Genomic DNA, 15,471 nt, shown 5'->3' with positions numbered 1-15,471 from the left:
CTACCTTTTAGTATAAAGCTAGTGTACTATACTTTACTTTAGTTATTCTTAAATTCTTCTTTTATAACTTTAAACTATTCTTTTAGCTTAAATAAAAAGTCCTAGAGGTTATTTTATATACCCTCTTTATATTAGATTAAAGGTAACTACTTTAATAGTATATTAATATAGTAGTACTTATACTTTAGCTAAAAAGTAGTAGCTAGGCCTAGTATATTATATACCTCTTTAATAAAGGCCTTGTCTATTAAAGCTAGAATTTAGTTAACTATGTTTCTTTTTTTAGCTTTTTTTACTTATTTCTCTAGAAGGTACTTAAGCTTTTTTTTTATTATCTTTTTAAGGTTACTTTAGAGCTAATATTATACTAGTAGGCCTTTATTCTTTACCTACGCCTAGGTATTACTACTATCTAAGGTTAGTTACCTAAAGGTAACACTTATACTTTACTAAGTAGTAACTTAGGTATTAAAAGGTAATATTATAGCTCTAATAGTTAGTATACTTAAAGATAAGTAAAAATTAAAATATATTAAAGGTAGTTATAGTACTAAGTAAAGGAGTCTATAAATAGTATAGTTAAGGGTTAATTATAACTATTTTTTAATTTACTTTTCTTAATTCTTCTGTTCCTGTAAACTCTGCTTTTATATAACCCTTAGATAATAGTTTTCCTAGTTGTGGCCCTATAGCTAGTAGTCCCCTAGTGCCCTCTACCTCTAGCACCTAATAATTAATTAGGCTAGTGTTTCTCCTCTGTTGTTAATCTTCTAGGCTAATCTTCTCTTAGAGATTAAAGTTAAATAATTATAAGGGGAGTAGCTATAGGCCTTAATTAGGGAGAAAGATAGGGGTAGTTATGTTGTTAGAATTCAACTTAGCCTTCTAACTAGGTGTTCTAGCTAGGCTGTTCTTATATCTATGTGTGTACGTATATGCAATGCCCAAGGTATCGCCAAAGGCTCACTAACTAATTACCTAAATCTGTCCCTGGCATCCTGCCTATTGACCTAGGGGACTAATATCCTTATATATAAAAGGGTAAATAGTAAAAGATTTATATTATCTAAGGACCTAGACAGTATATTTACTAAATTAACCTTTAGCCTTACGTTTAACTCTCCTTGACCTTAACCCTATGTATTTTCTTCTTAGAGTACAGCTAATATTGGACTGTTATTGGTTTTGCTGATTAGGCCCTTAGTGCCTGCTAGACGCTCTCGCCACTTCAGCAATAACATAAACTGTGATGCTTCTAAAACATGTCAAACTAAGGCATGTCAAACTGATTTTGCATGCTCTAGAATTTGGTTCTATACTCTGTGATGTTTGACTTTTGTTCCGACCATCTAGAAAACCCCTGCTAGCATGCACAAAAAATTGACACATTGATCCTGTTTGACATGCAGCCCCTGCTCGTTGGTGACCTGCCATGCTCATTCGGCCACACACCCGTGGCCGTGCGATAGAGTGTTCGCATGCCATACGGTCTGCGTCTCGCCATCCTCAGAACCCGAGCGAGTCGATGTCGAGTTCCGGCTCGCGCTTGCGGATCAGGATTCTGGCGTCCGGATGAGACCTGTAGTTGGAGCCAATGCTCTGGCCCTGGAGCTTCCGTTGTGAGTCGGGGATTGTCCACTCGTACTTGAGCAGCAGGTGGGCCATGGCGATCTTCAACGTGTTGGCGGCGAAGAAGCGTCCCGGGCACGCGTGCACGCCGTAGCCGAAGCCGAAGTGGGCGGGCGTCACGCTCACCAGATGGGCCTTGCTGTCCTCGCCCGGGATACCGCGCATGCGCATGTACCGATAGGGGTCCCATTGCAGAGGATCGGGATATATTTCCTCGTCCAGCAGGCGGTTCCCATCCAGGACCACCTTGGTGCCCTTTTTGATAACGAACCCGTCAGACAGCTTGACATCTTCAAGGGCAAGACGGCGAAAGAAGGCTGCATTGGACGCGGTCAGCTACATCGAATCGGTAAATACATACGACACGGGTCCGGGGACTGAAGTGCGGGAGGGGGCGTCAGTGGTGAGTTCGACGTACTGGTGACGACAGGCCTGATTCTCTGCGACTCTTTGAAGCAGGCGTCCATGAGCTTGAGCTTCTGGAAAGCCGACTTCTTGAGCCCGTCGGTGCTTAGAACGCTGACGAGTTCCTCGCGTAAGGGAGCTACGATGTCGGGGTTCTTGCCGATATCAATCATCGTCTGGAAGAGCAGGTCGGAGGTGGTGTGGATTGCTAGCATCGACAGCGTAATCTGGTAGGCCGCGGGATCGTGGGATGGGGAGCACTCGCGGGAGAACCACTCTATGGAATCGTTGTACGGATGCGGTTCTCCGCGAGCCGCTGACTCGGCTTTGATGGCGACTCGTTTGTCAATGTGCGGCTGTAGGACAGCCTGGCACTGCCTCAGCTTCCGCCTCACGAGATAAATCGGAGGCAGAAACCAGTGGATGACGGAGCGCAGCGACCGCGGGAAGAAGCTCAGGAGATAGATGGTTTTGAAGGCCGTGAGCACGTACGTCGACGACGCCTCGATCCAAGCCATGTCGCGGCACAGCTCCTCGCCCATGAAGACCCTGGAGGCCATGCGGGAAACAATTATGGACACATCCTTCAGCGATATTGTGGAAAATTCTGAGGAAAAAAAACGAGACAAAGGTTGAATGGTAAGCATGATATGGGATTTGTCGAGGGGGGGCTGGAAACCGGTGTAGACTCACCCTTGGGGTCTTTGAGTTGGTCGTGAACCGCGACGGATGCTTCATTCGAGATTGGCATGGTCAAGGATCCTAAATTGGATAGCAATATCACATGTTACTCGGGGACTCTTTTCAACCGCGCGGCGTCGTGAAAAATAGGCGCGGCATCGCAGGGCCAAGACGGCTGGGGTTGAAGCAACGAGGTTGGAAAACCCACCTGAGGCTTTGGCCACGTGGTTAATGATGGCTTTGAGAAAGTCATCTTCAGTTGCAAAAGGTTCGTAACCAGGAACGTAGGAGTGGAGATCCTGCGAACGTCAGTCAGCGTCATACCGTGGCCGTCGTCTCTTCATCCTCTTGTTGGAAAAGACTCACATCTGATGCAGCGGCTTTGAAATCCATTGCCGTACTCAATCTAAGCTCTTCGACGTACTTTGGGGGGATCACGAGGATGTCGCCCATATCGGTAAGTATCTTCCAAGGCCGGTCGGGGAACATCCTAGAGCCTTGCGCCAGACGCTCTTTGCTGTTCAAAATGAAGTCGACCTTTTGTGTCAGCCAGGTAAACCTGGCTGCATTCGGCGGGGTAAAGCGAGGGAGGTCAGGATAAGATTCACGGCCGCTGTACACCAAAAGGAAGAAGAGAAGCGCCGTTACAAGGTAAGACACGTAGGTTTTGGTGTCATCTCGAAGCGGATGCCACGCTTGCGCGGCGTATAGAAAGGATGAGAGCGCCATGTCGTAAGCTTCACTTCAGTTGTTCACGTGTGCGACCCCAGGACCTTGGCAGATGAGAGAGCCAACGGTTAGTATATTTATATATATATATACTTGCTGGCCAGTGATGGAGCCCAAGGACGACATCATCCAAGAGCAAGCATTCTCGAATAAAGCCTACGGGCAGTCGGTATCTCCGGGTATCCGAAGTGGATCAAGGATTCAAGAATGCAGAGCTCACTGGCAGGCTGTGACAGGTTCCGTATCACTGCTGCCCCTGCATTGATAGAATGCAAGAAATAGGACAGACTCCGCTTGCACCAAGGACAGACCCCGCGGGCCGCGGGCCGCGGCCCATTCTCCCCAGACGGGTGCCGGCACGTACATGTCTAGAACCCGAAATCCATGTTAGTGGATCAACGGGGCCAAAAGCTTAATCCTTGTGTGACACACGATGTAACGGGCGGACCGGCGGACGGACGGACAACGCATATAAGTAGTTAATAGTTCATGGCCCTGATGCTTGTATCCTGGCCGGTGTGGGGCTCCGAGATTTCGGACTGCAACCCAGTCTGTGCGTCCTGGACGTCTCCGAGCCTCCGGAACCAAGGTGGCAGGCATATGCTGTCATGACCGGCGAAACCCTGTCCGCGCATCGCGGCTTCGGCCTTCTCTCGACAGAAGTTCCGGCCAACCAGCCGGGACAAGTGCTTCCATCCACCGGCCTGGTGCATTCCATGTTCCTTAATATCACCACAGTTAACCACGATGTTTACTGCGCTTCTACTCTCTCTCAGATTACCACACCGCCTGAGCGTCCTTTTTTACATTCCCTAGGACAGACTCGGCATCGACCATTTAAACAAACAAGCACACGATAATCTCTTTCAGGATACGCCACAGTAAACATGGGATCCATTCCCCAAGAGACACCCAGCTACAGCCACAGCCACGCAGTCGGCGATGGCGGCTTGCTCGTGAACCACGACGCCGACATGTATTGTGATCAAGCCACGAGGTTCTGGCGGCAAAAGATGGACGGGCTTGACACGTCCCTCTTCCCGCCGCTACCATCTTCTGGCTTCACCGTGCCACGGCCTGAGGTGCAGTCGGAGCATTTCGTACCATTCGAAGAAGCAGCACCCAGCCTGCGTCTACCGGAGAAGGCCCTCGTTCCTCGCGCAGCTCTGGCAATTCTCCTTTCCCAATACACACACTCCCCCGAAGCCCTCTTTGGCGTTGTGATCGAACGACCAAAGTCGCCCGAGGACCCAAGACAGACAGAAGTCGGTCCAAGGCGGACTCTCGTGCCAGCTCGTGTCAACTGTGGCCGTCATCTGACCCCGTCCGACCTCATCCGGGCTGTAGCCGCCGACGACGCAGCCATACGGGAGCTTGAGCCCATTAGTCTCGACGCCATCGCCCGGAGCAGCGATTCTGCGTCGGTGGCTTGTGGATTCCAGACGGTGCTCACAGTCGTCACTACCAGCCAGAAAGACGCGCAGACTGTGGCGGCATCTGCCGCCGCCATCGACCCGGCGGAGCAGCCGTGCAGCGATCGGGCCCTGCTGATCTGCTGCTACATGGCTGAAGGGTCAGCACTTCTTCGGGCGCGGTACGACGCCCGCGTCCTCGACGGCGGCCTTCAGGTCGCTCGGCTACTGCGCCAAATGGGCCTCTTGATCCAGCAGCTCCAAGGTCCCTCGATTCACCAATCACTCGCGGAGCTCAGTACAACGACGCAGCCGGACTGGGAGGAGATTGAGAGCTGGAACTCTAAGCCGCTCAAGCCGCATCGAGTCTGCATTCACGACGCCGTGGCCGCAAGAGCCCAGCAGGCGCCGGACGCCGTTGCCGTAAGTGCGTGGGATGGCGAGTGGACGTACGCCGAGCTGGATAGCTTATCGTCGGCCGTCGCGGACCACGTTTTGAGCCTCGACGGGCAGGACATGGGCAATGTAGTGGCCATCTGCTTCGAAAAGTCCAAGTGGGCAATCGCCGCCATGCTTGCCGTGCTCAAGTCTGGCCTGGCCTTCACGCTCATCGAGCCGTCCCTCCCGTCGGCGAGGATCGCCAACATGTGCGAGCAAAGCTCGGTCAGGCTTGCCCTGACCTCCGCCGGCAACTTGAACACCATGTCCACCGTCGTCCCCCGCTGTGTCGTCCTCGACCAATCCTTTGTTTCACGGCTGCCGCCGACGACTACTGGTACTGCTAGTGACCGGGCCTGCCGGAGACCCCCCACTACCAAGCCATCCGACTTGGCCTACGTTATCTTCTCGTCCGGGAGTACGGGCGAGCCCAAAGGCAGCATGATTGAACACGGTAGTCTCACTTGCTCCGCCGTTGAGCTGGCCCGGGCCGTGGGGCTCGGCCATCACACGCGGACTTTGCACTTCGCATCTTACGCATACGCCGTCTCCATCGCTGAGATCTTTGTTACCCTTACGCACGGAGGTTGTCTCTGTGTTCCTTCGGAGGAAGAGCGTCTCAACGATGCCACGGCCTTCATCAACCGGAATATGGTCAACTGGGCCATCCTCACTCCCTCATTCATCAGCACCATCCGCCCGGAAGCTGTCCCAAGCCTGGAAACGTTGATCATCGCCGGGGAGCCATGGTCGGCGGCGACGAGGGACGTCTGGGCCCATAAAGTGAAGCTGTTCAACGGCTATGGACTGAGTGAGAGCGGCGTGATGGCGTCTGTTTACAGAGTCGACCCGTCTACAACAGAGCCGCACTGCCTCAGTCACGGCTTGTGCGCTCGCTTCTGGCTTACCGACCCGGACGACAGCGACAGGCTTGCGCCGGTCGGCGGCATCGGCGAGATCACCGTGGAGAGTCCAAGTATCGCGCGTCGATATGTTGCGCCCTCGTTGGGCGCCAACTCGCCTTTCATTGAAGTGCCGCCCTCCTGGCGCCGTCGACGAGGAGAAGTGTTATGTGACGATGCTGAATTCTTCCGGATGCTCAAGACAGGAGATCTCGGCCGATACAAATCCGACGGGTCTATTGTATACCTCGGACGCAAAGACTTGCAAGTCAAGATCCGAGGGCACCGCGTGGAATTGGGCGACGTGGAAACTCATCTGCGACGACAGCTCCCAGCTGGTTCACCGATGCCAGTTGTCGAGGCCGTCGTGAGAGGCGGCATGACAGCCGAGAGTGCGACTCTGGTGGCCTTCTCGACCGGCCCATGGAGGCAAGACGACAAGCATCCTACAATGGTGCAAGAGGCCTCAGTTCTAGACGACGCGGCAGTAACGCATGCTATACGTTCAGACTTACTCCAGGTTCTCCCTCACCACGCTGTCCCGACTCACTACATCCAGCTGCCTCAGCTACCCAAGACCGGCTCGGGGAAGATCAGCCGAAGAGAACTACGGTCCATTGGCGCTAGGATGTTGAGCGAAGCTCGTGAGAAGACGTCGGCATCCTCGCCCCCTAAGGCCAGTGCCGAGTTGCGCAATTATAACCCGGCCACCACCAACGACAATGGCATGGCGGACGCGCTGCGACGGGTCTGGTGGCAAATATTCGACATGGACCCTGCGGCTGGCCAATCCGACTCGGCCGGCTTCTTCGACCTAGGCGGCGACTCCATCACCGCCATAAAGATGGTCAACCTGGCAAGGGAACGTGGCATCACGCTCAGGGTGACGGATCTGATGCGTGGTGCCACGCTCGCCGGTCTCGCTGATACGCTACAACAAGACGACGCCGATGTTGGGCTCAAGCGGATACCGATCCTCTCGTCCACGCAGAAGAACGAGCCTGTCGAGCAGTCGTTCGCCCAGAGCCGCATGTGGTTCCTGCATCAGCTCAACCCCGACTCGTCGTGGTACTTGACGCCGGTTGCGATGCGCTTGCGTGGCCCGCTCCGGGCCGACGCTCTTGAAGCTGCACTCGCGGCCCTGGAACGGCGTCACGATACGCTGCGCACGACGTTTGAAGAAAGGGACGGTATCGCCGTGCAGGTCGTCCATCCGCCGCGCAGCAGCATAAGCCTCCGCGTCGTCGACGTTGACGAGGCCACACTAGAGGGCACCCTACAAATCGAACAGACGACCCCGTTTGACCTGGTTTCCCAGCCTGGATGGAGAGTATGCTTGCTGAAGCTGGCCGACGAGGACCACGTCGTCTCCATCGTCATGCATCACATCATCACCGACGGCTGGTCCATGGACGTCCTACGCCGGGAGCTGGCCCTGCTGTACTCGGACGCGTTGCGTGGACGCCGCCTTGAGCTGGCGTCGGCGCCTCCGTCATCTTCGTCAACCACGTCGTCGCCGTTGCCGCCGCTTCCTATCCAGTACCGGGACTTCGCCGTCTGGCAGAGACAGACCGAGCAGACTATGAAGTATCAAAAGCAGCTCGAGTACTGGGCAGGCCATCTTGCAGACAGCTCCCCTGCCGAGCTCTTGGTCGATCACCCGCGGCCGGCATTGCCCTCTGGCCGCGCTGGTAATGTCGACTTGGTCATCCAAGGTGCCACGTACGAGGCGGTGAAAGCCTTTGCACAAGCCCACGAGACAACCCCCTTTGTCGTGTTGCTCGCCGCCTTCCGCGCCGCACATTACCGTCTCACGGCCGCCGAGGATGCGACCATTGCGGTTCCCACCGCCGCTAGGAACCGGCCGGAGCTGGAGCCGCTGATCGGCTTTTTCGTCAATACCCTGTGTATCCGCACATTGATCGACGGCGGGCAAGATACCCTGGAGACTCTAGTCCAGAAGCAAGTCCGACCAGCCGTCATGGCCGCTTTCGAGAACCAGGAAGTACCTTTTGAGCAGGTCGTATCGGCGGTGCTGCCCGCCGCACAAAGGGACACATCGCGCAACCCCCTGGCGCAGGTCCTGTTCGTCCAACACTCCGATCAGGACATCGGCACCGTCCAGCTAGAGGGCCTGAAGGCCGAGACTACGACAGGCGGCGTGGCAGGCTTGGGACTGTCGACCAGGTTCGATGTCGAGGTCCATATCTTCCGCCGAGATGCCGAGCAGAGGTTTGTCGGCCATGCCCTCTACGCCAAGGACCTGTTCGAGCCCGAGACGATACATGCCTTGGTTGACGTCTTCCAAGAGGTGCTCCTTCAGGGCCTCGCGCAACCCCGGACGCCCATCTCGGTGCTGCCGCTGCTCGTAGGAATGCCAGGGCTGGCCGTATTTGATGCCGAGCCGACAGGGTATCCGCGGGACTCTAGCATTGTAGACGTCTTTCGACAACAAGTCGTGGCCTCCCCCGACGCCATTGCTGTTTCCGACCCGGCAGCCCGCATGACGTATTCTCGCCTGGATCAGGAATCCGACAAGATGGCCGCCTGGCTGCGCCGACGAGGCATGCCTGCCGAGACGCCGGTCGGTATATTGGCGCCAAGGTCGTGCGATACCGTTGTGGCCATGATTGGCGTGCTCAAGGCCAATCTCGCTTGCTTGCCGCTGAACGTCGACGACGGTGCCACCCGCATCAAACGCATTTTATCTTCGGCGAAGATTAGAAAGACGGCAGCGGCAAATGAAAGGTGCCTGATCATCCTGGGCTCCGACGTGCGTCCGCCAAAGGGGATTCTCGAGCTGCCGGATACGGACCTAGTGATGGTGGACGACGCTCTCAATCACGACGACGACGACGACAACAACAAGCAAACAGGAGGGTCTGGTGAGCCCTCGGCCACAAGCCTGGCTGTCATACTCTTTAATTCTGGGTCGGCCGAAAAGCCCGAGGGTGCCATGATTGAGCATAGGAGTATCTTGCGGCTCGTAAAAGAGAGCAACGTGGTAGCCGAGATTCCGGCAGCAGCCGCCGTGGCGCATGTCGCCGACATCTCGTTTGACGCGTCTCTCTTTGAGATATATTCGGCCCTCTTGAACGGAGGCACCGTCGTCTGTATCGACCATCTGACCTCGCTGGACCCGATGGCTCTTGCTCACGTCTTTGACCGCGAGCAGGTGCGGGCAGCCATGCTCTCGCCGGCACTCATCAAGCAATGCTTGGCCAAAGAGCCGTCGTCGCTGGCCCGACTCGACGTGCTCATATCCACTGGTGACCGGCTCGATGTGCGTGATGCGATCCAGGCGCGGACGCTGGTGGCTAACCTGTACAACGCCCTCGGGCCGTTGGAGAACACGGTTCTAAGCGCCATCTACCGCGTCGGTAAGAACGACGAGCTCGCCAACGGGCTTGTGCCTATCGGCCGTCCCGTTAGCAACGACGCGTTGTTGGTCATGGATCCCCGCCAGATTGCCGTACCTGCGGGCGTCATGGGCGAACTCGTAGTCGTTGGAGATGGGCTTGCGCGAGGATACACCGATCCGACTCTCGACAAGAACCGCTTCATCCACATCACCATGGGCGGGAAGCGCGGCGGCGACGACGACGAGACCGGCGGCGGCAGAGTCGTGCGGGCGTACCGTACGGGCGACCAGGTCAGAGTCAACCCCAAGACCCGCCAGATGGAATTCTTTGGACGCCTGGATAAGCAGGTCAAGATTCGTGGCCATGGCGTGGAGCTCGCCGAGGTGGAGCACGCCATGCTAGGGCATCCCCTCGTGCGTAATGCAGCCGTCGTCGTCCGGTCCGGGGAAGCCTTGGGAGAGAACGAGCTGGTTGCTTTCGTCGAGGCGGAAGAGGACAAGCCCGGCCAGCAGCAACAAGATCAGGCAGAGCAAATCGTCAGCAGCATCAACGAAAGCCTCCGGGATGCCCTGCCGTCATCCATGGTGCCGTCCCAGATCATCGTCATGGAACAGATGCCATTGAACTCCAGCGGCAGCGTGGACCGAAAGGCACTAAGAAGCATGGCACGCGTCGCGCCCAAGACCGAGGCCGCACGCAAACTGGTCCCGCCGCGCAACGAAGTCGAGGTAGTCCTCTGCGAAGAGTTCAGCGACATCCTCGGTGTACAGGTCGGCATCACCGACAACTTCTTCAGCGCCGGAGGCCACTCGTTCATGGCCACAAGGCTCGCGGCGCGCCTCAGTAGCCGCCTCGACAGCCGCGTAACAGTCAGGGACGTTTTCGAAAACCCTGTTGTCGGCAATCTGGCTTCCGTCATCCGCCGAGGCTCGGCCCCTCACAAACCGATCCCGGCGCTGGACCACGACGGACCGGCCGAGCTATCTTTCGGGCAGAACCGTTTGTGGTTCATCGAGCAGGTCAACAGCGACGCAAGCTGGACCATGCCCATCGGGGTCCGCCTGCGCGGGCCGCTCGATACGGACGCTCTCGAGCGCGCGCTGGCGGCCCTTCAAGAGCGGCACGAGGCGCTGCGGACCACCTTCCTACAAGACGACGATGGCCAAGTCATGCAAGTCGTGCACGCGGCGTCGGAATTCCGCAAGCCCGAGCTGAGGGTGGTTGATCTGCCTGCCGTCGATGGCAACGATACCACCACCGGCTCGTCACTGTTGACGCGCACCATCAAAGAGGAGCAAGCGAAGCGTTTCGACCTGTCATCCGAGTCCGGCTGGCGGTCCTCTCTGCTGCGCTCCGGCCCCAGGGACCATGTCCTGATTGTCGTCCTGCACCACATCATCTACGATGCCTGGTCCATCGACGTCCTGGCACGAGAGCTGGGTGTTTTCTACGCCGCCGCACTCCGGGGCGACCACGATCCTCTGTCGTCGGTTGAACCGCTGCCCATCCAGTATCGCGATTACGCCCGGTGGCAGAAGCAGGACGAGCAGCTGGCCGAGCATCAGCGCCAGCTCCAGTACTGGAGCCAGAATCTGCAGGACAGCAGGGCGGCCGAGTTCCCGACCGACTTCCCCCGGCCGGCCATGCTGTCGGGCAAGGCTGGCGCTGTGCCTTTTGTGATCGACGGCCCCCTGTACGACCGCCTCCGCGCCTTCAGTCGCACCCACCAGATTACCGCCTTTGCCGCTCTCCTCGCCGTGTTCCGTGCCGCCCACTATCGCCTCACGGGGGTTGAGGATGCCACCGTGGGCATGCCCATGTCGAACCGCACGAGACTCGAGACGGAAAACCTCATCGGATTCTTCGTCAACACGCTGTGCTTGCGAATCCCGGTCAGCGCCGACCAAACGTTTGCCGAGCTGGCCCAGCAGGTTCGGGCCACGACGGCCGCCAGCTTTTCCCACCAGGATGTGCCTTTTGAGCGCGTCGTGTCGAGCCTGCTGCCGGGATCCAAGGACATGTCTCGAAATCCGCTGGTCCAGATCATGTTCACCGTGTACTCGCAGCAGGACCTCGGCAAGATCAAGCTCGAGGGCCTCGCGAGCGACTCCCTGCCGATGATGGCCTCGACGCAGATGGACGTCGAGTTCCACGTGTTCCAGGAAGTCGGCAGGCTCAACGCCCAGGTCTTCTTTTCCGAGGACCTCTTCAAGCCCGAGACCATCCGGGGCATGGTTTCCGTTTTCCTCGAGGTCCTTCGGCGCTGTCTCGACGACAGCCAGCTCCCCATCGGTGACATTGCTTTGACCGACGGTCTGGACCGTCTGCGGGATGAGAAGGGCTCATTGGGGCCGGAGATGGCCGTATACCCGCGTGATTCCAGCGTTGTCGACGTCTTCCGCGCCCGGGTGGCCGCCTGTCCCGATGCCACGGCCGTCACAGACTCGGCATCCTCGCTCACCTATCGAGAACTGGATCGGCAATCGGACAAACTGGCTTCGTGGTTACGTCGGCGGAATTTGGCGCCCGAATCGCTCGTAGGCGTCCTGTCGCCGCGGTCGTGCCAAACAATCGTCGCCTTCCTGGGTGTGCTCAAGTCCAACCTGGCGTATATACCGCTCGACGTCGGTTCCCCCCCCGGCCGCATTCAGACCATCTTGGAATGCGTCCCGGGTAACACACTAGTCCTGCTCGGACCCAACGTGGACTCGGATAAGCTAGACCTCATACCGAATACAGAGACCGTCCGGATAAGCGGCGTTCTCGGGTCCAACGACGAGGGAAACAACGGCGATCTTGTCGCGGTCAGAGGTCCCTCGGCCACGAGCCTCGCCTACTGCATTTTCACTTCCGGGTCCACGGGAAAGCCAAAGGGGGTCATGCTAGAGCACCGAGCCATCCTGCGGCTCGTGTTGGGGAGCAACGTCGCTGCCTACATCCCTGAGGCGCCGCGAGTGGCACACCTCTGCAACCTTGGCTTCGACATCTCCGTCCAAGAAATCTGGACGGCTTTGCTGAACGGGGGAACATTGGTTTGCGTCGACTACTTGACGTCGCTAGACAGCAAACAGCTCGAGGCGACGTTTTTGCAAAACGGCGTCAACGTTGCTATGATGACGCCGGCGTTTTTCAAGCAGTGCCTTGAGAACGCCCCGGCCATCCTGGGTCCCCTGCAAGCCTTGCTCAATGTGGGTGATAAGATGGACGCCGGTGATGCCCTCAAGGCCAAGAGTCGAATAGGCGGCGCGGTCCTAAACGCGTACGGGCCGACGGAGAACGGCATGCAGAGCACCTTATACAAGGTCGCCAGCTCGGACTTGTTCCATAATGGGGTCCCTATAGGCCACAGCGTGAGCAACGGCGGTAGCTACGTGATGGACTTGCGCCAGCGGCTCGTGTCTCCGGGCGTTATTGGAGAGCTCGTCGTCACAGGAGACGGGCTCGCGCGCGGCTATCTCGACCCGGCGCTTAACATCGATCGCTTTATTGAGGTTACAATTGACGGCCGGCGCGTGCGGGCTTACCGGACGGGCGACCGGGTCCGCCAGCGGGCGGCGGACCTCGAGATCGAGTTCTTGGGCCGCATGGACTTCCAATCCAAGGTTCGCGGTCACTTGGTCCAGCCGGGCGAGGTTGAAGCAAACATAGTCGCGGCGCACGAGGCCGTCGGCAGCGCCGCCGTCGTCATCCTGCAGAAGGCAGGTCGGGACGCTGACGTGGTGGGCTTCGTAACCCTGCGTCCGAGTGACGGGGATGGCGAAGCCGTCGCCGGCTGTACGGCATCCGATGTGGAGGCGCAGATTCTTGAGAGGCTCCAGGGGGTGCTGCCGACATACATGATGCCGGCGAGAATCATCGTCATGGATCGGTGGCCTCTCAACGCCAGCGGCAAGGTGGACCGCAAGGAGCTGGCCGTCGTCGCGGCCCGCGAAGTTTCAGTTGCTCGCCAGGCCGTGACGACGACGACGGAATACGTAGCGCCTCGCACCGACGTCGAGGCTGCGCTGTGTCAAGAGTTCGCCGAGGCCGCCGGAGTGCCCCAGGTCGGCATCACCCACAACTTCTTCAACCTCGGCGGCAACTCGCTGGTCGCCATGAGGCTGGCTGCCCGTATTCGCCGGCGTTTCAACACAAACGTGCCGGTAAAATCCATCTTTGATCACCCGACACCTCGCGACCTGGCCAGCAGCCTACCGCAGATCGACCTCTCGGCACTGAAGGCCGTACATCAAGGCGGCAGCGGCAGCAAGGATGCCCCGGATGCCGCGGCTCAGTATTCTCCTTTCCAGCTCTGCCCCTTCAAAGACGACGTGCAGGGGTTCCTTCAGAAAGAGGTATACCCGCAGCTGGAGGAGAGCTACCGAAGCCGGGTCGTGGATATGTACCCCGCCCGATCTACGCAGTCCTGGTACGCCAACGAGGTCTCGACAGGTCTCCCACGCAGCTGCAATGTCTTTTCGGTCAAGTTCCCGGCCGGTTCTAGTCCTAGTCGGCTTACCGAAGCTTGCGAGGTCCTGGTGCAAAGCTTTGACATATTGAGAACCATCTTTGTGCGAGCCAACGGCCGCTTCTGGCAGGTCGTCATTGACAAGCCGGACGTGCCGGTCGAGGTGATTCATCTAACAGAGGGCGATGATGACTTTGATGCTGCGGCGCGTCTCATAGTCGCAGCAGACCGCCAGACGCCCCTAAAGCTGGGCCAGCCGTTTATACGCATCGGCCTCATCCAAAACGAGGCCGGGTTGCTGCAGTTGGTGTTCCGCTTGTCCCACGCCATCTGGGACGGTCTGAGCCTGCCAAACTTCCTTCATACCCTCCATTCCTTATATGAGGGCATCAGACTCCCGCCGCCGCCGCCGTTCGCCGTCTATATGAATGCCCTCGCTAACATCCGCGAGGAGGGCTTAGCCCACTGGAGACGGCTCCTCCGAGGCTCTTCCATCACGGTCGTGGACAGTCTGAGGCGGAAACGCCAGGCAGCGCCGGTCGATCGCGCCGCGCTGCTGTGCCGCGTCATTGATGTCCCGCCTGAGGCGCAAGCGCTGACGGGCAGGATCACGCAGGCGTCCATCTTTTCAACGGCCTGTGCGCTGGTTGCTGCTGAAGAAACGGGCTCGAGCGACATACTCTTTGGCAACGTCGTCTCTGGGCGGCAGTTCCTCCCACCCAGCCTCCATGACCTCGTCGGCCACTGCGGCAACATGATGCCTGTGCGCGTCGTTGGCGTCGACAATGACGCTGACCCGAGGCAGCTGGCCCATCAGGTGCAGGACCAGTATCTTGAGGGCATCTCGTACGAGGCCATGAGCTTTGACGATATTAAGGAGAACGCCGGCGTTGACTGGTCGCCCGACGCCGATAGGTTCGGCATCGGTATCGCCTACATGAATCAAGACACACAGCCCGAAAGCAGGATCGGAGACCGCTCCATCACCATTCAGACCCTCTTCCCCGAGGTGCGCCGGCGCAAGTCGACTGTGTGCGACGATCTCCTGGACGAGATCCTGCAGCCCGACCCTTCGATCCATGACGTGGAATATGTCGCCATCCCCGATCCCGACGGCCGTCATTTCCGCATCGGCATCACCGCCAATCTTATGCTTTGCGAGTCGGGCCATCTGGACTACTTGGTCGAGAAGCTTTGTGAAAAGTTTGTCTCTCTGAATATGGCGCTGCGAGAGGTGGCGCCATGATGACCTACGGAACAAGGTAATCTGTGTTACTTATACTTATATCTTTTGACTATAGTAGAATATACGTTACGTACAGATACAGGTTATAATAATATCCTAGGGATTAATTAATTTTGTATGTTTTTGTTCTATAGACTCTCTCCTATCTATAAGAGTCCCTTACACGTGAGAGGGTAGACAAATATAGACTAAACTAGAGATTAATTATCTATAACTAACT

General features: G+C 57.1%; 2 protein-coding genes across 2 annotated transcripts; one reads left to right on the top strand and one right to left on the bottom strand.

Moving 5' to 3' along the window:
• Nucleotides 1-1,107: 1,107 nt before the first annotated feature.
• On the bottom strand, nt 1,108-3,477 carry LY79DRAFT_225890 (cytochrome P450). Its single transcript, XM_060551642.1, has 5 exons — nt 3,082-3,477; nt 2,924-3,014; nt 2,728-2,796; nt 2,048-2,641; nt 1,108-1,946 (listed from the first exon to the last, which is right to left on the bottom strand). The coding sequence occupies exons 1-5, from the start codon at nt 3,442-3,444 to the stop codon at nt 1,507-1,509; spliced, it is 1,557 nt and encodes a 518-aa protein (XP_060406636.1). The 5' UTR covers nt 3,445-3,477; the 3' UTR covers nt 1,108-1,506.
• An 854-nt stretch (nt 3,478-4,331) lies between these two features.
• Nucleotides 4,332-15,251, top strand: LY79DRAFT_585566 (uncharacterized protein; the record flags this gene model as incomplete). The annotated part of the gene is made up of 1 exon (XM_060560506.1): nt 4,332-15,251. The coding sequence occupies one exon, from the start codon at nt 4,332-4,334 to the stop codon at nt 15,249-15,251; it is 10,920 nt and encodes a 3,639-aa protein (XP_060406635.1).
• Between the last annotated feature and the right edge of the window lie 220 nt (nt 15,252-15,471).

This window comes from Colletotrichum navitas (genome assembly GCF_030913465.1).
Source record: "Colletotrichum navitas strain CBS 125086 chromosome Unknown LY79scaffold_332, whole genome shotgun sequence".
Taxonomy (NCBI): domain Eukaryota; kingdom Fungi; phylum Ascomycota; class Sordariomycetes; order Glomerellales; family Glomerellaceae; genus Colletotrichum; species Colletotrichum navitas.
The sequence above is the reverse complement of the archived record's forward strand: the minus strand, read 5'-3'. Positions and strand labels throughout refer to the sequence as shown.